A 26,932-nucleotide genomic window follows, 5' to 3' on the forward strand; every position below is an offset into this window, starting at 1 on the left:
ATTGTTCTGGTACAGAATTACTATGCAGTTTCGAAATGAATAACAAACAATAAACAGCTTAAAGGAAAATGATACAGATATGTGCAGTATCACGCCTATCATAAATGCATGAGAATAATAGAACTAAAGTAGGTGAAACAACCATATCATGCATAAATTAACCATTAGAGGATCTACTCCTACAGTATATACATGCAAACCACATATGAAGGAGATGGCGGTAGGTTATAAATAAAAAAGCTGGAAATGCATAGCCAGCAAATATATAGATGTATATAACATGAAATAAACATGTAGATTCATGTATCAGGTATATATAAAATGGGTATCCAATCTGGGCCCATTGGAAGAATGTATGGTATATACACTGCTATAACATAAACTAAGGTCCAAAGTACGTAAATCAAAAGGACCCAGTAGGTAACATTAGCATAGATGTCCCCAGTAAATAACATTAGGATAGATTTAAAGACATATGTAATATAGTTCCCCCTGAAGTAATCGCTACTTACTCTGACTCAGTTCAAGTAGTAAATAAAGCGTACGTCAATAGACCACAAGTGGTTAAGCTGTATTGCAAAGCGGTTACAGTATAGCAGACTTCAACTGGAGTTTGAAATCTCTATTATTATTACATTTGATGGGTTGGGACCCTACTTCATATTTCCTGAAGAAATTATACAATTAAGTGCTACACCACATTCCTTATCAATACGAAATACAGACTGGACTGAACACAGGACCTGGACTCCAAGCATCATATTGATCTATGACATTAGGAGCCCCTGTCTTACCGTGGGATAACTGTCCCATATTGTAATCATGTTTTCAGTACACGACAGAAGTGGGGAGGCCGGGACTTCTGGCACCATAGGTCCTGGCTCAGTGTGAAGCTAAAAAACACAAAACAAGTGTGGCTTTGATAAACAGATATGATAACACAGAAGTATAAGAGCATCCTTATAACATACCCCTACAATCAACAAATTTAAAACATTTGTCTTCATATAATGATTTGTGAATTATCTGGCATTGGGGACGCAGTAGAAAATATTGCAATATGGTCCACACACTAATTTATTGACATACCCCAGGGAATCCAAGTACTGTCTTAATGAAATATAAGACAAATTCAAAGGCAAGAACCCTTTTAGATTGCATTTTAATATTTCTTTACTTGTCCAGGTACTGGCTTCATATGGAAGTCACCAAGACAGCCCCAATTCAGAGGAGCTTATTGTAGCACTGTTTAATACAATAGTGTCAAAGACAAAAACAACCCCTGCCCATATGCACGATTAGAGCATACAAACATCATAGAGGTGAGTCCCACGCTCAGAACTAACCAGGACATATACTCACTTGAATGCATTGAGGACATTCCAATACTGTCAACATTAACCTTTGAAGTTATGAGGTTTAGGTTTCGGACCAACATTCGTTATTTATAGAAGGATTTTATCATTTATTTCCAGTTTTGTGACTATACATTGTGTATTGCTTGTGGTAATATTTTATCTTTTTTTTTCCCCCTACAGTTAGTGGCTTCAGATGGTACCCAAGAAAGTTATCCAGTCAATGTGAACATCATAGTTATTGATGCCAATGACAACACTCCAACTTTTTCCAACATCTCCTACAACATCAAAATCTACACAGACATGGCACCTGGCGAGAGCATAATAAAAGTAAGTTTACCATTAACAGATAGCACAAGGAGGATTCATGGATGCCACCATTTGTAGTATATTACCAGTATGCTGTCATTGAGTATTGTAAGATTCTCCTAAATATTCAGCCATCTTCACCGATTTGGTCACTGAACAGCTTGACCGGCGACCACACTTCTTTTCTCTTTGTCTTTGTTTCTCTAAAGTTGCTAAGAATCATAATTTCTGTCAGTGATATTCAGCACACGCAAGCGGATTGCTCAAAATGTCAGTGTTTAATTAATAAGCCCAGTGGCATTACATCTTAGTTTAATAATTTTCAGAAAAATATTCACCTCTTTGATTAATCTAGCCTCAAGTAACTAACATAATTGTACTATTTGTTTTATTGCAGGTAGCACATTTATTATTGCATCTGTAGGGATTGTTCAATTCAGAACATTTCTAAGGCATAGAGATAAATTATGTTTAAGGAATAATAAGATGTTGTGCAACTTTTGTTAACTTTAAGAACATTTCATGCAGGTAATGAAAATGGTTAGAAGAATGCTGCAGATTAATGATTAAAAAAATGATTAAAGCATTGAAGTGTATAACTGTAATTTCGGGTATTTTGTATAGGGCATGTGAATTTAGGCATATATTTTATTAAGAAATTATGTTCTTGAACTGTCTGTCCCTCTTCAGATGTCTATAACTAATCAAAATGCTATGTATGTCTGAATACCGGTACAGATGCGCCCACACTCAACTTATCTCCAGTTTGGTTATAGATCCCAATTTGTCAACATAATGCCATGACAAACTAAGAGAAGCCTTGATGGACTGCAGGATGATCATATATAGACACAAATAGGATAGTTAGCATATCGCTTTGTGATAAATTGTCACAAACCCTTGCTGTGTTTAGAAAACCTCCTTAACCTATTATAGACATATCTTGATGATGGGTAAGGAAGGACACAACTGTACTGTACATGTCTGTGAGGAGCTTTAGCATGTTAAGTTATATGTACAATCTCTGTGCCATGTTTATTGCTCCAATACATGGTTCCAGTTTTAGTTAACGTTCATAGACTGCGCCTGCTTGTGCCTTTGTCTCTATTGCAACTGGAGTGATTGAATAACTTAATACATTATAGAGATGCCGGAACATGAACTGAAACTGCAAAAATGTTTTGGAGAAATAGCTGATGCACTGAGATTGTGAAGCTCCCCACAGACACATGCAGTACCTGTATTTAGCCATACATAGTTCTGAATAAGGCATTTAGGGACAGATTTACTATAAGAATAAACATAATTGCTTAATAACAGTATATTGCAAAGTGGTTAACATTGCTTTCCCTATACAAATACCTGAAGAGTTACACAAAATAATAAACACAACCTTCAGAATTTAGATAGACCATATAAAAACATCTTAAAGAGTTTGTAGCAAAGATAATTAAACCCTATCCACAAGGATCACTGGGGGTCTGACTGTACCAGCTCTTAAAGGGATGTTCCACTTCTATTTTTTTTCCTTTTTCTATTAACATTTAGGGAGGATTAAAACAACACACAGGACCTGTTTGTTTGGGGATTCAGCAAAGAATCTCAGTTTGGGTCCTCTGTCATTGTTTACCTTCTTCCGGCATAAAAACATGCCAGCCAGTCAGTAGCTGAGTGTTGGTGCTCTGTTTGAACAGAATATCATGCTCAGCCACTGACTAGCTAATGCACTTTTGTGCAGGTCAAAAGGTCAAGAAGACTGGGGACCCAAATAACAGGAATTTCCTCATCTCAATGTTTCAGCATTATGCCTGTTGTGTCTTCTTCTCACTTCATGTATTTATCCCCCCTTCCTCCCTTGCTGAACAGGGCACCGAGATACCATAATACGTATCCAGATCAGATAATATGCAGATGCTTGTACAGAATGGTCTCAGTGTTAGCTGTGTACTTATATAGAGAGAGATAACAGACTGAGCTTTATCCACAAACTGAGGTCACTTGTCCTATATCAAAGGTCCGTGGTTATAGCACCGATGTGTAAACAATGGGAGGAATAAGTTCACATTGCAGTCAAACAAAGCAGCATTTCTAAAGCAATATATTTAGGAAAAGTCTTCAATTTACATAATCTACCAGTATAGATAGGGTCCTTGAGTTGAGACAACCCATATAAGGTTGTGGACCTTATGCAAAGGTTTTTTTTGTTTTTTTTAACCGGACACAAAGTCAGACATTTCTGTACTTTGTGTGCAGTTTAAAAAAAAAAAAAAAACGGTTTCAGAACGTAGACCACAAAACGCTTACAGGCGCTCATGGGTGGACACTGTCTGCCAGGTTTCCGTCTCCTGTCAGCAGAAGTAAGAAACCTGAAAGCGGAGACGGGCGCAGATGTGAAACCACCCTTAATGTTGCTTATAAACATAACCAACCTGAATTGAAGGAAATACAAAGTGAAAAGTATTGACTGGTAAATTAAAGTAATAACTAAAACCAAACTGTTTGTTGAAACCATGTATCTTATTATTATTATTAAGTATTAAGTGTACTCTGCAACCTTACTCTGAAACAAAACACTTCAAAATATGTTTCATAAAGAACAGATTTGCCTTTGTACGATAAACGTCACATTGTAGTAAACGTTCATGATATATTATTATTCTGCACTAGATAACCTGTGCATGACAGTATTTTGGCAGGAATTTTAATTTTTTTTTTGACACTATCATAATCTATTTGCAGGTTTATGTGAAACAAACAGCTATAAGCCAAACAAATCAATTCCAAAAGAAACAGGCTAATTTAACTTCCTGATAGATTCTATGAATGCATTTGTGTTATTTAGAATGAAGTGGACATCTGCATAAAAAAAACATTTTTCTATTATTATTTTATGTATTTTTGTATAATGCATTGTGACAAATTTTGTCCAATTATGACTCACCTTGAACTAAAATATTGATTTATGGACCAATAACGGATGTACAGTATTTGTCAATGGAGAATGATGATGATTTTTTCATACAAGGGAAACAATTTGGACAAATCACAGACACATGAGAACACAGAAGTTTCTAAAACCGAGGTCCGTTATAAGATGCTCTAGTTCAGGATCCGTCAGTTCCTCTGACGTCTGTTTTATTTAATAATCGCATTCTGCAAGAATTAACAATGCTTGGCTTGAAGCCATTTATTTGGGTTGATCATGTGTTGCTCCTCCTAGAAATAAGATAAGATAAAATAAGATAATACTTTAATAGTCCCACCATGGGGAAATTCATTGTGTTACAGCAGCATGGATAATACAGTAATATATCACAAGAAAGAAACACATACAAGCTCAGAATAGCAGATAGAAAAAGATACTAGAAGTCTAGCAACTACAAACAAAAGAAGACTTCAGGATCATTTAGTTCTCTGTGGGGAGTGATCTTCGCTTAGCCTGATGTAGATTATACAGCCTGAACGCAGTTGGGAGGAATGTACAAATAAATAACTGGGTGTCTTCATGCCTATCATTGTGTATTATATGTATTAATATATTTATACACTAATGTAATATACTGTACAATGTTTCACCAAGATATTTATTTATTTATTATGCTTACTTATATAGTGCCATCATATTCTGCAGCGCTTTACAGATATTGTCAGTCACTGTCCCATATAGGGCTCACAATCTACATTCCCTATCAGTATGTCTTTGGTGTGTGGGAGGAAACCGGAGTACCCGATAATCACCATTTAATTACCTGAATATCCTGACCATTTTTTCTTTGGGGGTCCTTATTCCCCTATTATACTGTCAGAGACCCTTTCTCTCTTGACAAAAAGAGACCAACAATATATTTTTGAATGATCCTGAAGTAACAGTATATGATGCACTTCAATATATTTCTATTTTAAAAACATACACACACACACACTTCAAAAAGTTTTGTTTGCTTTTAGTTTGTTTGTTCTGTTGCTCCTAACCATTTTCTAGCTCTAAAACTGCCAAGTGAGCAGAATTCTTATAGCAATAAATACACATGTTGATCATAAAACTTAGCATAGAATCTATATCTCAAACAAAAATTGCAATATGGCGTTTACAATATGGAATTTGTGACTAGATAGGTTGTTTAGTTGCCTTGTGTCAGTAGATTATGTTTATTATTCATGTGTTTAGATATTGATATTACAGATGTAGGATTTTACAGCAGAAGCATCATGGTTGCACAGAACTGTAACTTGACTTTTTCAGTGGCTTTTATATAATGCGATATTGAAATTATCAGTGTCTAGTTAAACTTTGCTACATCTTTTACGTTATTGCGCATTAATTGAGGATTAAATATACAAAGTTGGTTTGAAAACAATTACCGCGTTAATTAAATGTGTTCTAATTAATTAACTGTATTATGAAGGTGTGTTTGTATTGCTCAGCGTTTGTCAAAGTTATACATTATTTCTACTGTGATTAACAAAGCGTTTTACATCATTGTATTTATTTATTTATTTATTTATTTAACCACTTCAGTATCGGGCCAATTTGTGGTCCAGGACCAGACACATTGTCGGATTTTTTTGTATGTGCGGTTTTGAGGGCTGTAACATTTTTCCCGTGTGTCTCAGTCAACTAATTTTTGCGTCTTTTTTTCGGGGACACATACGGCTTTATTTTTATGTTGTTTTTATTTTCGAATGTGTTTTAATTTTTTTTTTATATCCGGGAAAATATAAACATAATAGGAGGGAAATTGTGTCTGTAGGACCCAGCAGCTCTTGCAAGACGCTGCTCCCGGTGGATCACGTGATCGCTGGGTCAGAGGGTGGCTGCATCATGGCGGTGCCCATAGCTGTGTATACAGCGCTCATTGAGTGCTGTATACACAGCAATTGAGATGGCAGGGAAGGGAATAAACCTTCCCTGCCATCTCTCTGGGAGCTTCGGCTGAAGTTACAGCCGACTCCCAGTGCATGCAGCTGCACGATCTCCGTGCAGCTACTGTGTTCTGACTGGACGTACCAGCACATCCTGTCAGAACAAGGCAACCATTTCCCAGACGTATAAAGTCTATGGGCGGTCCGGAAGTTGTTAAAGAAACTATAGGTTATCCACCATTTTAATATCGATGACCTATCCTTAATAGAGGCCATTAATAGTAGATGTGCAGGGGGCTGACATTCGGGAACCCCACAGATCATCTATTCCAGGACAGCATGACTCCTGGTAATGTGTACATGGCATAAGTCATGCCACTCACTTACTGTACAAAGTGTAGAAGCGTTTTTTTTGTACTACACCACTGTCCGATGAAGTTGTACTATCCTAGAACAGCTGGTCTGTAGGGTTCTGGCTGGTGAACACCTACAGATCTAATATTGATGGCTTACTTTAAGGATAGACCAAAGGTGGATAACCTCTTTAAAGTGGAATTCCCATATAAGTCTGGTAGCCTTGGCCATTTTTGGAATTCTAATACAAGTGAGTCAGTTCTCTTTTCTCTTGTGACCTCCACTCTCCGAAAAAGGAGAGTATCTCCTAAGAATAGATCATCAATATCAGACTGGTGGGGTTCGGAGCAGAAAACAGAATCTGTTATTTGTGTCTTGGCTGAACCAAGTCAATTCAGCTTAGCTCCTATTCAGAATGGGAGAGGATATGCAGTAACCTAATCTGACCACTGCAAGAGGGTGGAGATTTCTGCTTCCTGTTCCATTCTTAAACAACTTCTGAGAACAGCTGGGAGGTGGAGGTGTCAGGTGTCGGACCCTTATTGATCTGATGTTGATGATCCATCCTTTGAAAATAGTATAGTTATTTTAAGCCCAGAATACCAACTTAAATAGTGTATTTTCATTTTATTTGCAAAAAAAAAAAGTATAACTTCCATGTGACTGGAGTTTAGTGAGCGTTTGGACCTCTGAAAGAAGTACAATATGTACTACCCTACTGCATGTATAATCAAAGCATATTATTATTTCATGCTTAGATGGTATCATTTACTATTAATAATGCTAGGGATATTGGTAAACTCTGAAAGATGCCTCTGGCATTAGGGAAGATGCAGTTCTGTACATGAATATATAATTTACAAATGTAAATGCTCATACAGAAAGGGTCTGGTGCAATGGACAGAAAACCCCAGGCACATGTTTGTGATCTTACGGAATGCTACTAGCCCAATATCATTTATATTTTATTAACATCCAGGTCAGTTTTGTACAGTATATGAAACTATTCTACTGATGTTTTTGCTTTGTACCAAATGAAAAAGGATAAAATAGCTTAACAACTTAGTGCATGTAGCTCTGTGTCATTGTTGTAAATTGTGGTAGATTAAATGGTAGCATTCATTATATATATATATATATATATATATATATATATATATATACAATCATAATAGGTATATACTGTATAATAGGTCTATATCCCTTTAACATGTTGCTAACATTCATATAAAAATATATAAGCCAGGGAAGGCGAAACAAACAAAACAATCCCTGGTGCTCCGACATGTCCCAGCACGGTCCAGGTTCTGCAGTTCTGTTGTTTTCTTCTGGCAGAAGTCCCTGACCAGACCAGACCATGCTTGGGTTTTTTTTTCACCTTCCCCAGCATAACTCAAAAACAAAAAAACCTCTTTAAAGGGGTTGTCCCGTCACAAGGATCCTATCTATAATGCTTGTTAATGTGAATGTAAGACTTTTCCTAAATACACTGCTTCAGCAAAACTGCTTTGTTTGTCCACTATATTACTTTATTCATTTTTTTGTGGCCACAGCCCTGACCTAGCTGCTCCTGAGTCAACTGATGTATCAGCTTGCTCTCAGGGGGGAGTGAGGAGGGACTAAGTGCACGGGAGCGAGCCTGGAGGGGGGGGGGTAGTTTACCCTTTGGGGGAAGGGGCCGCCAATACAGGGTTAGACGCCGGCACAGGTGAAGCCAGCAACATCGCTATGCTTCTGCCCTGCATGAAGCCAGCAGCGGCAGAATCGTTGCTGCTATTCCGGGGGGGGGGGGGGGGGGGGCATGCAGGGCAGAAGCATAGCGATGTTGCTGGCTTCACCTGTGCCGGCGTCTAACTCCCCGGCATCTGCTGTAATAGAGAGGCGGATGCTGGGGACTGTTAGACGCCGGCACAGGTGAAGCCAGCAACATCACATCGCTATGCTTCTGCCCTGCATGAAGCAAGCAGCGGCAGAAGCGATGCTGTTATTCCGCTCCGGGGTCACATATGCAAAGCCAAGCAGCGAGATGCCGCTGGCCCTGCGTGCACGCTCATAGACCAGTCTAGCCTTCACAATGCGAATACAGACCCGGCATCCTGTCGGGTCTGTATTTGCATTGTGAAGGCTAGACTGGTCTATGAGCGCGCACGCAGGGCCCGCGGCATCTCGCCGCTTGGCTTTGCATATGTGACCCCGCCCACCAATGATGAAACAAAGCCGGAAGACAGAAGATTTCAAAGAAACGAAGACGAGTGAGTATGCGACGTGGGACAACCCCTTTAAGGTTCCTTGACTTTGAAGCAAGTATCAGCAATGACTAGACTTAGTTGTTCTCCATGCCAATGACTATTATTCCTGTCCACTTTTACTGTTGGCACCATATTACTGATAATGTTTCAAATTCATCTAACAAAATGTAAAACTTGGTGTCTGAGACAAAGCTGCTCGTGATTTTTAATCTTTAATCAAGAAATTGCTGTCACAGTCCTGCACATTTCTTCAGACAGAGAAAATTAACCAATTCGATAATTTTGTAATTACACTGGAAAATTGTGCCAGAGGTTTAATACAGAGCCAACTAAAAGTGTAGAGAAGGTGGCAGGAAATTAAAACTGTTCACCACGTCTTTTCAAGAACTTTGATTTTAATAAGTGATATACAAGTGTATCCTCCCTTACCTGCCCTACATCACAGGTTAAAGGAGTATTCCCCTCTTAGCATTTATCACTATATCCATTAGTCTATATCCATATAGAGTATGCACTGGGGTCCAGGAGCTTCAAGTTACCACTGATGGTCAGAGTGTCCAAAGATGTAAAGGGCACAAAGTACACTATTGTACATTATTTATTACGAACATATACAAAATGAGTGACATTATGGAGACTTATTCCCCATCCACAGGACAGAGGATAAGAGTCCAATCACTGGGTGATAAACCACTGGCGATAAGGATGTACACGGACTAAAAGTCCCCTAAAGCCAACTTGTGAATAGAGCGCCTCTCAGTGATCAGATTCTTATTCCCTGTCCTGTGGATAAGTGATAAGTATCACCTCCTTCAAAGTCTAATGAAAACCACATTATGGAACTAGACTAGTTTTAAGTATTGAGGGATCCTGTTATAAATCATGCTCTAGAGCCCAAGTTATTTCCCTGGGTAACATACCAAAGATCACTGATCATTTGGAAGCACAAGTGCACCAGATTTTGCTAGCTATTCCTACCTATTTGTTTTCACTCATACAGAAAAACCTTCCTTGTTATTCATGGCATGGCTCCTCTCCACCCAGGCCCTCTACTCATAGTCACAGTGTTCTCAAACACTGAATGCAGAAACAACAAAACACACGCCAGTCGTGGAATGCAATTTATACTGTTTTTTGTATTGCTTTACTTCACTTCATGCTGAAATTGTATAAGGTGGATGTTGATGTATGTCAGACTGCCAGTGGGGAGGTTGAATTGAGAAACAGTCAGATGAGAACCTTTATTACAGTAGGTTCCACATAGGGAGGGGGGGGGGTGGGGAAAGTGAAATAAAGTGTCTTGGTTTTATTTACAGCTCTCCATCAGTGGGCTCTCTAAAGTAGTTGTTGGATTCCTTTTTGACATTTAATAAGTTTTCACTGTGCGCTTCATATAAAGAAGAGTATTCAATTACTACATTGCCACATTGTAAAAGGCTTTTATTTCTGTAAATTGCAATATTTGATACTTTTGTGTCAAAAAGACAATAGTGTTCTACGTATGATACCTCTATTGGCTAGCCAGAAAAATTACATTTTCAAGCTTTCAAAGCACCGAGGTTCTTTCTTCAGGTATTTCCTAATTAATGACTAAGAACACAGCACAACACTGGAAGAAGTTACACAAAGGCAATTAGTTCACGAGGTGATACCTTAGGAAGATAAGGTAAACTGGTTATAGTTGTGAGGAGTTGGAGGGTTGGTTTGGAGCTATCTGGAGTCAGTCTGATCCAGGGAGGTGAATTGTGGCCATTTACGGGCTTATAAATCCAGATGTTAGACTAAGTTCTTATGTTAATTACAATTTTATCATTATGTTAAATTTCCAATAAGACCCTTAAGAAACCCTTAAGACTCAGGACTTTTAAGACAGACAAGCTATGGTCTACCCCAGAGAAGTGTATTCCCATGGAGGTATGTTTGGTATGTGGACCCCGCCTAACGACAAGATCTGGGTATAAGTTTTTTTTTTGTTTTTTTGCTATTGCATGGAAATGTACCATCTATGATAGTGGCACGAGGGGGCACTTCTAACCATGAGATTCTTTAAGTTTGGTGGTTGTTTATATGCAAGGAGGGGCTAATCTGTGAATACTAATTGTTTACTCTATCGTCCTTGTAAAATATTGATTGAAGGTAAGCAGCTAATTTCTCAAGATATTCATTGGAGGGTCATATGTAACCCCTAAGTGCACTTTCCATCTGTTTGTACCCTCAAAGTGACGGCTCTTTGGAATTCTTATAGCTCTGTAGATCTGATCATCTACAACCCATGGATGATATCCCTGTTGTAAGAACATTACTTACTACTAACTTAAGGTTAGCAGGAGTTGTTTACTGTTTTTACTGTCTGAACAGATCCAAATGTATGGCAAAGTTTGGCTGTAGATGATGGAATTTTTTTGTGTGTTGTGGAAAAAAACTGTTCCATCTCAGATCTCCTGGTCGGCCTGTAGGTTTAGGGTAGATTGTAGATTATATAGTGGTGTTATTGATGTATATGGTTTGTGTCCAGGAAATGTATTTAGGATTTAGAGTAGTTGAGATGAAAAGACAGTAGTTAATTCTCTGATCATGTCCAGGGATTTAGCAAACCATAAAAGTACTGGAAATATGCTAGAGGTTTATTTATACAAGTTGATAAAACTCCTCCTCTAGCTTCTCCATGAAAAGGGAAAACTAAATTGTGGTGAAGTAGGAACCTGATGAATTGTAGGTCTGGATCTGTCGGTTAATATATTGGAGAAAGTATTTGCATGCTGCTATGACATCCTTGTGGTGAATGGTGTACAAAACTTCTCTCTTTTTTTAAAACAATATCAAATATTGTACTACGCAATTTTTCCTATAATTCCGTACCTTTTAACTAATTTTTTGTATTTTTCTTTATTATCTACAGTACTGTTTTTTACTGTAATAGGGCATATATAAGAACAGGGGTAAACAGTGGCATGTAGTTATATTAGAAAACCTTTGTGGACTTCCTGCGAAAAGCACTGGGGGGAAAAACCATGATATGTGATCTCCCACAGTGCTAAAAGTGTTTGCTTATGTGTTTGTGCTAGCTGTCAACTGTGACTGAACGACCCGGGCAACACACAGGTCATCCATGACCTGTCCTGAGTTGTTCGGCCTGGACTGTTGGCCCCCATACACGAGGTGTAATTCACATTTGTGTGTGTAAGTCGACAGAAATGAATGGGTCAGTGTGCTATCAGGGAAAAACGGATAGCACTCTGACCCATGCCATGCCAGCTGCAGTTTAAAATTCATACATTGGTGACCAAATGTATTACAGAGAAGAAGGCATTTTAACGCGTGTAGGGGACCTTGACAGCCCAGCCTCTGTCAGAAATAACTCTGCTATACTATCATCATGGGTATGTTCTCTTTACTTATTTAATATACTGTCAGCTTGCCCTTCGTGTCACTACCCTTCTTGCAGCTCATACATCTGTTCCACTCTCTCTTCTGCTGCACTTGTACTCATACAACTTAGACCTGTTGCATGGGTCATATCTAGCCCTGTATATAGCTCTATATTACATCTCCAGGATCTGACTTTGTCCACATACATTCATATGAGTGTCATTTCTGTCTATTAAGGATATCATCCATTTAGACTCTCCTCTATTATTACCATTGTTTACTATTTGTGGATATGCCTCTGGTATACACTCTATTATGCTAGTTGTGTGATCTCATGTTGTTACACATGTATCATACAGGTATTTTGTGATTTATGACACATATTATTGGGCTTGTCAATTGTGCCTCCATTTATAATATGTTTACATATGCATGTCTGCTTTGTATTTTTGACGTTTTGATGCAATAATATATGAGCCAGACAGTTTTTGATGTACATTATGTGATACTTACCAACACTTTGATACCTACCTGCTTTGCTGGGCGTCTTTTGTATCTGATAGCATTTTTCTGTCTCCCTTTATCTTGTTGTAATTTTATATGGCTATTCAATAAAAACTTTTGTAATTTTGTATTACCCTTTGCTCTACTCACATTTTTTAGTGTTTATTAGTGTTTCTATTGTGAATGATAGAGCTCCTTACTGGGACCCACTTGTTGGGAACATACCATTGGGTAACTATGCTATAACTGTTCCCTATACCATGCTAGTTTTATATACTGTATACCAGGGGTGCTCACACGTTTTCAGCATGTGAGCTACTTTATAAACTGACCAAGGCAAAAGATCTACTACCCAGGGGGGTAGGCAGGGGCAGGTTGGGGCTGTGGGCGGGGTCAGGTGGAGCGTGAGAGCAGGAGACAGCGGCGTTCTGTGGCCACCCAGGGATCCCCGGTGCCTGCTTGTTCACAGCGCAGGCTGAAAGTTATCTCTGGACACTGGCAGGCTGGGGCTGTGGCCCTGTCTGCCAGTGTCCGGAGAAGACTCTCAGCCTGCGCTGTGAACAAGCAGCACCCCGGCTCCCTCCATCCCTAAGAGCGGGGAGCGCGTCATCCCCTGGAGCTGCTGCTGCCTGGCCTGCAAGTGTCCGGAGTGCTTGTTCACAGCGCAGGCTGAGAGTCAACTTTCAGCCTGCACTGTGAACAAGCAGACACTGGGGATCACTGGCTGCACCCCGCGATCGACCCATACATCCTTTGCAATCGACCGGTAGGTCGCAATCGACGTTTTGGGCACCCCTGCTGTATACAATAAGTAGAGATGAGTCTTCCATATCTGACTGCCTCTCTCCTATTCTCACTTGTCACTCATTCTCCTCCCCTATGTATAGAGTTATAGGGATATGTGTATTGTACATCAAGTCACCTGGAGTTGTCTTGAGATATATAGTAGTGATTTTCACAGTGAAACTCAGTTTAGCAAAGTATAAGCGGAGCAGTGAAATAGCTGCTTAGTGGAAAAATGCATTTTTTACTGATAAGATAAAAATTATAGGATTTCTTGTAAATTTCCATACTATTAATTCATGCATTATCTACGAAGATTAGGAGTGCTTATTTTGGATGACTCTAATGGTCTTAGACTGAATAGGGGAATGTAAAATAATTGAAGGCATTAGAACCCTTATGAAGTTCCACCCTAACATCATTATTTGACTGCTATATTTTTCTCCTCAAATGGCATATCCCTGGTTTTCATACATTGAAAAGCTGTAGTTAATGAAGTACTCTCTCCTCCATCTTCCTCAGGTACTGGCATATGCCTCAGGCTTCAATATCCATGAGAATATCAACTGAATAAAATACACAGTGCAGATTCATTATTAATGATGGTTAGATACCTGCCATGCAGTCGCAGAATATAGGTGCCATGGGTTTGTCCTTGGTGCTTTGCATAGTAAAGTTCTCCAGCATCTCGAGGCTGAGCAAAGTATCTTTGGAACCAAGTGAATAACTTTTAATAGCACTGCTGGAAATAATGGGGGGAAAAAATCCAATTACATCTGTAACTTACACAAACATGGACATGAATTGAAGCAAACTTTTTCATTTTTTTTGTTGATGGCATTTACAAATCACCATGCTTTTGTTCTCTTGGTTATTTTTCTTGAACAATTGGCACAGAAATGACAAGCACCTCGGTATGGCTCCGCATAATTTGCAAAACAAGAGAAATTTAATAGTAAGCCACCAACAGAGCCCTGTCCTGCCCTTTACATTTTTGCAGATCTTCAAAAACAAGACTATACTTGTGATACAGACTACAGTTTCATTGTCAAAACCTTCTATATTTAACCTTAACTAGAGAAAATAAAATATCCTTATAAATCTACCATATAAATGGCCCATAGAATGGTATGAATACAAAATATCATAGGTCTGTCTTTGTAGTGACCTGTCATAATTTCATCCACAATATCTCCATCAACAGCATCATTTTACAATATAATATTCATGGCTAGACAGGTGATTGTGATATGCGGTGCTTGGTGTCATCTCTAGAGATTAAGCTATTGTCACACCAAAATTATCCGTATGTTGTGACATCTGTTCAGTCTTGTTACTTCTGTTAATTAAGATTGAGTTCTATTATCAGAGGTGAAAAATATGATTTGGAAGATGAACTGTAACTTAATATTGGAATACAATGGTTGACTACAAATATATTTAGCTGAGACTTTAACCATATTGCTTTATTAGGGGATTCAGTTTTAGGAAATAGATTGCAAATAATATTACAATACATTTTTGAATTCCTATGTTTAACCCTTTGGGGACTGTTTAGGTTGCTCTTTTCACTAACTGCAAAAGTTTAGCAAAACATAGTTAAAAAAATATATATATATATTTTATAATGATTATGAAAGGAAAACATTTTCGAGAACTGGAAATTTCAAGTCCCAGAAGTGTCGTAATCTTTCATTTAACCTTTTCAAATTGTGTTTGTATAAATGAACGGTTATAACAAGACACCAATAAACTAATGACAGGGGGGAGACGTCAGACAGATTTCTCAGCTTCTAGACTGGGATATACTCATGTAGCAAAGCTAAGTATGTGTTTAAAATGTATTCAAGTTTTCATCTTTAAAATGTATTTGGTTATGCAACGTTAAAGGGATTATCTGGTTGCTAATGATGGCCTATCCTTATGATGTGCCATCAATATTACATTTATGGGGGTCCAACACCAAGACTCCTTCAGATCCGCTGTGCCAAGAGAGTGCGGCTCTCTGTGATGTTTACATAACAGGAGTCGCACTGCTCACTCACTGTTCATAATGTAACGGAGACAGTGGACACTGGAACAGAAGCTCAACAGACCCCATTATAGTCAATAGGATCTGCTGTGCTCCATTGGTATCCATCACTTTAAATGTCCAACAATTTAACAAATTATTATTCTGCTCATAAAACAAAGCCAACCACCGTCTGCATGTAGCCTAAATAATATCTGTATTCTAATTGTTGATCCACCACATGTCTCTTATATAATGGTTGCTAAATGAATTCCAGGGATCACAAAACTATTCATTTAGTCCACAGATACATTATACAGGACTGTTTGATGGGACCTACATGCTGTCACTGCAGGACTGTCTATGGGACAGCACTGCAGTACCTACATTCGCCACTACAGTTTGGAAGATTGGTTCACAGTATATAAACATTACAATGAGCCATACTGTCTTGGTACATCCTAAGAATAGACTATCAATATTAGAAACCAGATAACTCTTTTAGGTTATACAATGTTCTAATATACCATAATTCAAATATAAATTTCACACAGTCTCTCATAATAAACATGATGGGGCAAGTGGAAAGACATAAATTGGGCTCACCAACTGCCCCTATATACAGAATATTGATATCTACAGTAATATCCACTGGTCAAGGCTGGAAAACAACACCGTTCTATAGCCCACATCCATTCTTACATTACTGCAGTTGGTTGACATGTCCCATCAGTCAGTCCTGTATAATGTATCTAAGGACTAAATGAACAGTTTTGTGATCCCTGGAATTCATTTAGCAACCAGTATATAAGAGACGTGGTGGATCAACAATTAGAATAGAGATATTATTTTGGCTACATTTAGGTATATGTTGTCTTGTGCTGGTTGTCTTTGTTTTATGAGCAGAGCAATAAAATTGTTGGCCGTTTAAAGTGATGGATAGCAATAGAGCCCAGCAAATCTTATTGACTATAATGGGGTCTATTGGGCTTCTGTTCCACTGTCCATCATTTTACCAGATGTTAATGTCTTGCAAGCAGGACTTTTTTGTTCGGAATTTTGATGGATTCTGAAATGCAGCTATGAGCTTACAGCCTTTACAGTATTTTTATAATAGGTAGGACCTGCACCTATCTCAAAGCCACTGTGAATGTAAAGATGGCCATGTAAGCGCAACTTATTCAATTCATTTCAAAGGGAGTTGTGAAATAGTTGAGCAAGGTGTTGGCCCTAGAAGTGGGACCTGCATATACTGTACACCATAAATGTGTGAGATGGGAAATGTTTTATATGGCATTATACTGACCAGTAAAATGCAATAAATATATTTTTATTAGCGAAGGTGTTAATACTAGAGATGAGCGAACAGTGTTCTATCGAACACATGTTCGATCGGATATCAGGGTGTTCGCTATGTTCGAATCGAATCGAACACCGCGTGGTAAAGTGCGCCAAAATTCGATTCCCCTCCCACCTTCCCTGGCGCCTTTTTTTGCACCAATAACAATGCAGGGGAGGTGGGACAGGAACTACGACACCGGGGGCATTGAAAAAAATTGGAAAAAGTCATTGGCTGCCGAAATCAGGTGACCTCCATTTTAGACGAATAGTGGATTTCAAATCCGGGTCATATGAGAATGTGAACTTTGTGACTATGAGACAGGGATAGCTGTACAGGCAGGGATAGCTAGGGATAACCTTTATTTAGGGGGGAATGTTATTAAAAATAACTTTTTGGGGCTCTATCGGGTGTGTAATTGTGATTTTTGTGAGATAAACTTTTTCCCATAGGGATGCATTGGCCAGCGCTGATTGGCCAGAGTACGGAACTCGACCAATCAGCGCTGGCTCTGCTGGAGGAGGCGGAGTCTAAGATCGCTCCACACCAGTCTCCATTCAGGTCCGACCTTAGACTCCGCCTCCTCCAGCAGAGCCAGCGCTGATTGGCCAGAGTACGGAATTCGGCCAATCAGCACTGGCTAATGCATTGTATTGGCGTGATGAAGCAGTGCTGAATGTGTGTGCTTAGCACACACATTCAGCTCTACTTCATCGGGCTAATAGAATGCATTGGCCAATCAGCGCTGGCCAATGCATTCTATTAGCGTGAACTGAGTTTGCACAGGGATTCTAGTGCACCCTCGGCTCTGCTACATCAGATTGCTACATCTGATGTAGCAGTGCCGAGTGTGCATCAGATGTGTAGTTGAGCAAAACTGACTCAGCACTGCTAAGTCTCTGCATTCGCATAGGAATGCATTGGCCAGCCTTCGGCCAATCAGCGCTGGCTCTGCCGGAGGAGGCGGAGTCTAAGGTCGGACCTGAATGGAGACTGGTGTGGAGCGATCTTAGACTCCGCCTCCTCCAGCAGAGCCAGCGCTGATTGGTCGAGTTCCGTACTCTGGCCAATCAGCACTGGCCAATGCATTTCTATGGGGAAAAGTTAGCTTGCGAAAATCGCAAACTGACAGGGATTTCCATGAAATAAAGTGACTTTTATGCCCCCAGACATGCTTCCCCTGCTGTCCCAGTGTCATTCCAGGATGTTGGTATCATTTCCTGGGGTGTCATAGTGGACTTGGTGACCCTCCAGACACGAATTTGGGTTTCCCCCTTAACGAGTATATGTTCCCCATAGACTATAATGGGGTTCGAAACCCATTCGAACACTCGAACAGTGAGCGGCTGTTCGAATCGAATTTCGAACCTCGAACATTTTAGTGTTCGCTCATCTCTAGTTAATACATAAAATTAAACAGATGAGGGCTTTTGAAAACAGAATGCCAGAGTTATATATTTCATACAGTTCCTGCAACTGAAAGGGATATTCTCTCTCAAATATACTCCCATGTGCAATCTATTTCCTTTATGTGTGATGCTTTATGAGATTCTTTAACCTTGGTTGGCATTTATAATCTCATGGTGTTTAATAGTGCATTTATATAAAATAAATGTTTATCTGTCCTTAGGCATGAGAGTCATAACATATAATCTATATCTTGCGTCTAAAGAGCAGTAAACAATGTTGTATCGTAAAACACTTACCATTTCCAAGAGCAGATTCACCGTCCTTCAGTCTACACTGTCACCCATTTATGTATTTGTTAGGGTTTTCAGGACAATTACTTTCATTGAGGCGTCTGCTGCTTCATAATGCATTTCTTTTAAGCTTGCCCTTGATCACAAATCTTTTTCTAATACATATTTATGCTTTATGAGATTCTTTAACCTTGATTTGTTACATAAAAGTATTACGTGCAAAGATCACATCTATTAGATATGTACTTTCTTATGGCTTGCATTATTAAAATTTTCTTTACCATTTACAGCTACTAGATCTTTTTATAATATAGACATAGATTATACACAAACAATAAAAACACTTATTTTTAGTAATCTGAGATACTATAGACATTAAAGGGGAAGAAAAGTAATTAATTAGCTAATTAATTGGTGAAGAACCATAGACCATAAACATAGAAAAAAAGGAGAGAATGACGGAGGTGCAATATATTGTAGCATATTCCCTTTTCCTTCTGCATCGGGTGACTTTGTCCAAAAACATAGATCTTCCTGAAAGTTTTGGCAAGTCTCCTACACAATGGGAACTGTATAAATCTGTATATAATTTACCATTTAATTGTACATGGAAGAAGTTTGGCTGGTTTAACATGTATTTTTGGATAGGGTTTATATAGAATACTATTTTCCATAAAGTATTCTATACCTCAACTCTCCATAAAAATGATTCTTAAAAATTTCATAAGGTTTCATGTCTATAGCTTATTAAGAATTAATACCAATTTTTGTGGTAATAAATAGAGATGAGCGAGTAGTATTCGATCGAGAGGTATTCGATCGAATACTACGGTATTCAAAATACTCGTACTCGATCGAGTACCACTCGCTATTCGAATGGAAAAGTTCGATACAGAACCAGCATTGATTGGCCGAATGCTATACAGTCGGCCAATCAACGCTGGTTCTTCTCCTACCTTTAGAAGTCTTCTCCGTGCAGCTTCCCCGCGGCGTCTTCCGGCTCTGAATTCACTCTGCCAGGCATCGGGCCTGGGCAGAGCCGACTGCGCATGTCCGCTTGTAGTGTGGACATGCGCAGTCGGCTCTGCCCAGGCCTGATGCCTGGCAGAGTGAATTCAGAGCCGGAAGATGCCGCGGGGACGCTGCACGGAGAAGACTTCTTGGAGGATCCAGCCCGACCCTCACTCGTGGACTTCGTAAGTATAATTTGATCGAACGTTGCCTACCCCTGAAACGAGCATTTTCCCCCCATAGACTATAATAGGGTTCGATATTCAATTCGAGTAGTCAAATATTGAGGGGCTACTCGAAACGAATATCGAATCTCGAACATTTTACTGTTCGCTCATCTCTAGTAATAAACAACAATCATCCTGTATATGGTATGACCCCGCAGTCATACTTTCTTCACTGCTTTATACTAACGTACTGATAGACTACGAAGAAGTATGGACACGCGGAAGGTACTATGAAGAATCTGACTACATGGGGCTTGTTTTTTGTCTGCTACCATGGAAACAGTGTGTTGGAATCAATTTGTTCTATTGTGTTAATATCTTATTAATATAATTAACATCCTTAAAATGTTACATTGCAAACTCATTAAAATAAAGTGAATTATTAATATAATGTACTAATTTAATATCTTTCTAGCACATAAAAAGTACCGTATTATCTCCAGCAAGTGGGACAGATGTCTCACATACGTTGATAATTTAGCATTATGTCTGCCAAAGACCCAGCATGGAAGCTTAACATAAAGCATGAGTGCATATGTCTGTAATGTAACTTAATTATACAGCAATAAGTTTTAAGCAATTAAACATATATTTATTCTATAAGAAGATTGCACAGATGATAGATGTAACCCAGGATACTGAAGATGATTAGCGCTTACTACTGCAGAATAGAAATAACCTGCACGTATGACTACAGTGCATAGTCCCTAAGGTGTGTCTAAATAGGATTATTGTTCAGTACCTAAAGAGGAAGGGGGTTAGTTGTAAAGTAAACCAGAAAACCCTCAACTTGGAATATTCCATGAGATATTGTAGGTGATGTGCCTGATTGGTTGGGCAGGAGCAGGAATATCCAGCCTGTGTGTGAAAGGGGCATTGGTTGGCACAATGTTGTTTAACTTCTTAAACTGCTGAAGAGATGCCAAGTACTGTGCTTTTCTATGTTTTGCAATCTCATAGAGATGAATGGAGTGGCAACTTGTATGTAATTCAAAAATTAGATACAGAATTCAAATGAAGGGACTCCAGACCCAAGTTCTTATGATCGTTGAGAACACCATTGTTCAAACAGTTGTTATCCTTTGGGAAGGTGATAAGTTGTCATTCTGAAAATACTGCAGAATCTGATTGAATGAAAACATATGAATTCCCATCACTTGTCCCCAGTGTCATGGTCACTCATTGTCTTTGGGATGCCAAGGACCCGTGAAGGCGATCTGACATAGTGGCTGTATGGCATGCCCTTTATAGTGAGCATGGGGTATGATTACTTGTAAGAAGGTACATCCATATAACACATAACTGGGAGGTGTTTGTTACTTTATGCATGTAGAGCATATTGTTGAATCATTAGTTAACATTAGTCTACTTCTCTGCCTTTAAATACTGGGCCACCTCCACATTCTCATTACCCCTTAAGAAAGCTAAAAAGCATAAAAGGGTTTTAAGGTTGTAATCTACCTGTTTGAGGGCATGTGTTGGAGGTTAAACAGTGTCTACTATGGGTTTTGCAATTGCAAGATCTTACTGTTAGAATTTCTGTCCCAGTTAGGCGGAAAACCCAGATTCATAGTAAGAATAGAGGAAAATCACAGTTCAGTACAGTTTGGCCATGCAAATTTCTTGGGGGTCTAACCATGGACTCTAGACAAGCAAGTCAGAGATGCACCCCTCAAAGAAGAACAAGTAGAGCAAGGTCTGTTTCAATTGCTCTTAGTAGGACTGTTCTGAATATTGTTGGCAAGGACCAGGAATATTTGCTGGGATGTCAATGGGAAGGACGGTGTGAGGACACTTGTCAAGGGTTATACAGTTCCTGATGTAAGTTTTGCTGTTGCAGTATGCTATTGCAGGTATTTATATCTGGAGTCCTGGGTGTGACTCTTTGTTTTTCTTTTTTCAAGAATAGAGAGAGCAAGTAGTTGGCTCCATTAATAAATAGAAATAAATGTACCCTCTCTATGAAAGCTTGAACTGTACAAGTAAAACATAAAAATTTGTCACAAATGATGTTTCACCACTGTCACCACTGTCCACACCACTTTCCTGCAGGGGAACATGGTAGAGGCGATACCCCAACCTAATCAGATTTATCCTAATTTATGTCAGTTTCCTGGTCTTAATTTCTCTCCATGTGAGTATTTAGGATTCTATCATTCTTGCTTCCTTGCACTTTATGGATATTGGGTACATGGTCTGTTTCATTTTTGTCATTTTTTTTTCTTATTCACTTCAATGTCTGATTTGCCAAGTCAGAACACTGAATTGAATGAAATAGATTTTCTCTATTATGCAGACAATTTAGCAAGACCTACCAATAGGCCTTTGAGATGGGCCTTAAAGTCCTAAACACCACCACTAAAGTCCGATATTCAATTTTACCATTTTGTTTGGTGTACAAGGTTTAACAATACATTAACTTATAATTGTGGAAATAGAGAAATGCACTATTTTGACAGTTTTAAAATATCTTGCTAAAATGGACAGTAACCTGGTACTGTATGCATAGCTAACTCTACTACAAGAACAGACAAACATGTATCTATTTTACTAGCATAAAAAAAATCCTAGGGGCCAGATCTCCACATTTTGGGTCCCTACAGAGTCTGTTTTTTGTTTTAAAGTGCACAAAACACTGGTCCTCAATACAAAATAGGGGACCCATTTTAGTCATTTGTTTTGGTATTGGTTTGAAAACGTACTGAATAAAAATCTCAAATTTTTATGTTTTATTCAGTTTTCTCAATTGCAAAAGCTTTTTTTATGCATTGGTAGTCAGACACACTCCCTCATGTCCCTTTCGTGGACCAGCTGAGAGCAGGAAGTCTGTTTGGGGCTACTAAAGCACAATAGGGCTGGCTTACTAATAAAAATGGTAACCTATTTAGAGTAAACATTCCATAGTACATCAAAAACTAATCACTCCCAAATTAATCAGTAATTACAAGTCTATTAGTTTAGCCAAAACATGATTAAAAACAATTAAAACAAAGTGGCAATATGACATAATGGGTGAAAGTACTTAATAAAAGCACACCAGAATTCTGTACATGCATTATTAAAGTGTATAGGTAATATAAGCATAGATTATACAGTCTAATTTAAACTTTATAGTATTAATAAATTAGTATTAATAAATATGCTCCAGTGTGCATAGTATAGTCTGAGAAGTTGGTGGCCATTTTACAGAAGGGAAGAGGACCATAAATATAAAAAAGGAGACCACCTAGTATTTTAACTATGCTTTATTAATTTATACTGACGAGCAAAAATGTAACAATGTTTTGAACTTTTGACTTTCAGGCTCCATATCTCACCATCCACTACAGCTTGGGACAAAAGACTACCATCATTTTATAGACAATTTTCTTGGCTAACTCATACATACATTTGACTTGCAATTATTTAGCACATGATCAGTTAAGCATATACTTGTCATGTAACTGCTTTGTTACTGTTTCGGTTCTGGTGGTGAAAAAATCTTTTTCTTCTTGTATACTACAAATTACGTGTTCTTACATTCCCTAATAGCTCGGTGTGATTAGGTTGATTCTCAAGTGAAAAGTCACTGGTTCAAATTGAGGATCAGCCATGAAGTTTTCCCAAGAAAAGAGAAACTGTATCATCCAGCTCATTGATAGCGGTCTCTCGGCCAAGAAAATTGACAAACTGCATCATCTGAGTGCCTAGACAGTTGAAAGAATATAAAATGAAGCCCATCCATACATCCATTTAAAAATGAAAAGGTGGATATCCAGGCAACATACTGAAGTCAACGGGCTCATCACAAGGTCTATCAGTTCTTACACAACAAGCATGGCAGTGGAGATGGTTCATACATTTTGTAATAGTGAGATCACCAGCAAGCACCATGTGAAGTGCGTTACAAAAGTCTGGAACGGTGGCCCCCCCAAAAAAGAGGTGAAGCCGCCTCGACTTCAATATCGTCATTAAAAGAGTCGGCTTTGAGTTTGCAAAAAAGTTTGAAAAAAGGACATCAAAAGGTTGAAAATGGGTGATTTGGAGTGATCAGTTGAAAGTAAATAGACTGAGTGCAAATGGGTCTGGAAGAAACAAGGGACAAAAGGGCTAATGGATCTAGAAATTAAAGGAACTGTCAAGTTTGGTGGAGGAAGCCTAAAGATATGGGGGTGTTTCACAGCCAAAGGCATTAGATACTTGGCAATGATCAATGGTGGTCTCAATGCTGAGCTATATGCGAGTATCCTATTAATATTATAAATGTGAAAGTTTGTGGGTTTGTGAGTTTGGATGTTCGGATGTTTGTTCCTCAATCACGGAAAAACCGCTCCACCGATTTGGCTGAAATTTTCCACAAACATAGTTAATACACCCGATTGCGCAATAGGCTACTTTTTGTCACAATAGCACACATATGTTTGTGCCAGGACCCCCACAAAACCCAAACTCACACCACCATCTCTGCAATCTCACACACTTTGGACCATAGCAAGCCACAAAATTCATATTGCCCTCTGCAGCCTTGCTCCTAACCCCACACAATCACATATACATATACTTTACCCCTCACCTTACCGATACTCCAGGAGGCTCTCTTTAACGCTCCGTGGCAGCCATGTTTGCCAACCCCCACTGCTCTGACAATCCGCGACACCGCCCACCCATGTCTATACCCCTAGGCGGTCTAATAAATGCAAAAAAAAAAGTTTACAAATAGTAAAAAAAAATATAAAAAAATAAATAAAGGATTAAAAATTCAAATCACCCCCCTTTCCCTAGAACACATATAAAAGTAGTCAAATACTGTGAAACACATACACGTTAGGTATCCCTACATCCGAAATCGCCCGCTCTACAAAGCTATACAAATATTTTTCCTGTTCGATAAACGCCGTAGCTGTAAAAATGGTCAAAAGTGCCAAACCGCCATTTTTTCACTGTTTTGATTCTGATAAAAAAATTGAATAAAAAGTGATCAAAGCAATAACATTTCCCAAAAATGGTAGAACTAAAAAGTACACCCGGTCCCGCAAAAAAAGACGCCCTATACATCCCCGTACACGCACATATAAAAAAGTTACGGCTGTCAGAATATGGCGACTTTTCAAAAAATAATTTTTTTAACACAGTTTGGGATTTTTTTAAAGGGTCAAAATGTAAATAAAACCACATAAATTTGGTATCCCCGGAATCGTAACGAAACACAGAATACAGGGGACATGTCATTTTGGTTGCACAATGAATGCCGCAAAACCAAAGCCCGTAAGAAAGTCGCAGAAATGCATTTTTTCTTCAAATCCACCGCATTCTGAATTTTTTCCCTGCTTCCCAGTACATTATATAGAATAAATAATGGTGGCATCATGAAGAAAAATTTGTCCCAGGAAAAATTAAGACCTCATATGACTCTGGGAGCGGAGAAATCAAAAAGTTATGGGGTTTAGAAGGAGGGGAGTCAAAAACGAAAATCAAAAAATGCCATCGGCGGGAAAGGGTTAACTTCAAATACTTCTGTCCCAAAGTCACTATGTAAAGTTTCTCACAACACCGTATAGCAGCTCAAATACAAATTAACTTCAACACAAAAGTCTCACGTATTCTCTGAATTAAAGCAAAAACAAGATACAAAGTTACATTTCATATCCCATCCCTTATACACACTACGAAAACCTTACCCGCGCCTGTATTTACCCACTTCTACAATCACCGCAGACGAAGTCGCGGGTAACAGCTAGTCCTACAATACTATTAACTTCATACACTCAAATAATATGGGTAGGAAAAGGACTTCCAGAAGACAATGACCCAAAGCATACGTCAAGATTAGTGAAGAAATGGTTCAATGACAATAAAGTAGAGGTTCTGAATTGGCCCCCACAGTCCCCAGACCTCAACCCAATCGAACACTTGTGAGTAAAAAGAAAAAGCTGTATTCATAACCAAGTGAGTTGACCAGTAAGCACCAATATTAGGAACGTGCAAAAGAGACCTGTGTTCAGATTTTGGTATGCTTGAATATGATCGAGAGCATGTCCAGAAGGATTCAGGAAATGTTTAAAGCCAAAGGTGGATTTACAAAATACTAACAAAATTTTAAAAAATAAAATTTTGATTTTTAGGCACAAAACCGTAACAACGCAGTTACTCGACAAGAATAACATATGCATAACATAACTAATAATATGCTAACTAGTTACAAGTCAAATTTCTGTATGAGACGGCCAAGATGATTGTCTATAAAATGATAGTAGTCTCACCTTCAAAGCTGTAGTGGATGGTGAGCCATGGAGCCTGAAAGTCAAAATTTCAAAACATTGTTAGCGTTTTGATCATCAAGTGATAGTGATATTTGTATTGTGAACTGGAGACTTACTTTAAGAGTAAATAATCCTGTAAATCTAAGTGAAGAGCTCTATGGAAGATGTATAGAGGGTTGGATCTAGAAACAGGGGCACTCTTATTGAGAACCAATCTCTAGCATTGCACCTATTCCCATGAAATTGAATGTGACTGGTCCATAATAGCATACACAGACCGAGACAAGAGTGGCACAGTTACTACTTACAAGTAAAAAAATAATTTTCCTCAATACATCATTAAAAAAGGATTATGGCTGCTTTATGGAAAGTCATATCATATCTACACTTTGCTTTGCTATCTATACTTTGCATGACAAAGCATTTTTGCGCTCTGTAACAGAGTACACTTCCAGAACCCTTCCCCATCAAAGCAGACATTTCAGTCGTATTTTATGTATTCTTTCTGTTATATAAAAGACAATGGATTTCTAATCCCTCTGATCTGCTTTAAATATTAATACAGCATTATATTCAATATCATTCCACCATTCTAAATGTGTATTTTTTTTTTATA

General features: G+C 38.5%; 1 protein-coding gene across 3 annotated transcripts in view; it reads left to right on the forward strand.

Moving 5' to 3' along the window:
* The window catches only part of PCDH15 (protocadherin related 15), a 1,015,846-nt gene that overhangs the window by 639,855 nt on the left and 349,059 nt on the right, over positions 1–26,932 (forward strand). For all 3 annotated transcript variants that reach the window (XM_075257479.1, XM_075257481.1, XM_075257480.1), the window contains one exon: positions 1,539–1,688. In XM_075257479.1, the coding sequence (XP_075113580.1) occupies positions 1,539–1,688 (150 nt within the window). The remainder of the gene's footprint in view (positions 1–1,538; positions 1,689–26,932) is intronic.

The sequence above is a fragment of the Leptodactylus fuscus genome, chromosome 10, assembly GCF_031893055.1.
Source record: "Leptodactylus fuscus isolate aLepFus1 chromosome 10, aLepFus1.hap2, whole genome shotgun sequence".
Taxonomy (NCBI): domain Eukaryota; kingdom Metazoa; phylum Chordata; class Amphibia; order Anura; family Leptodactylidae; genus Leptodactylus; species Leptodactylus fuscus.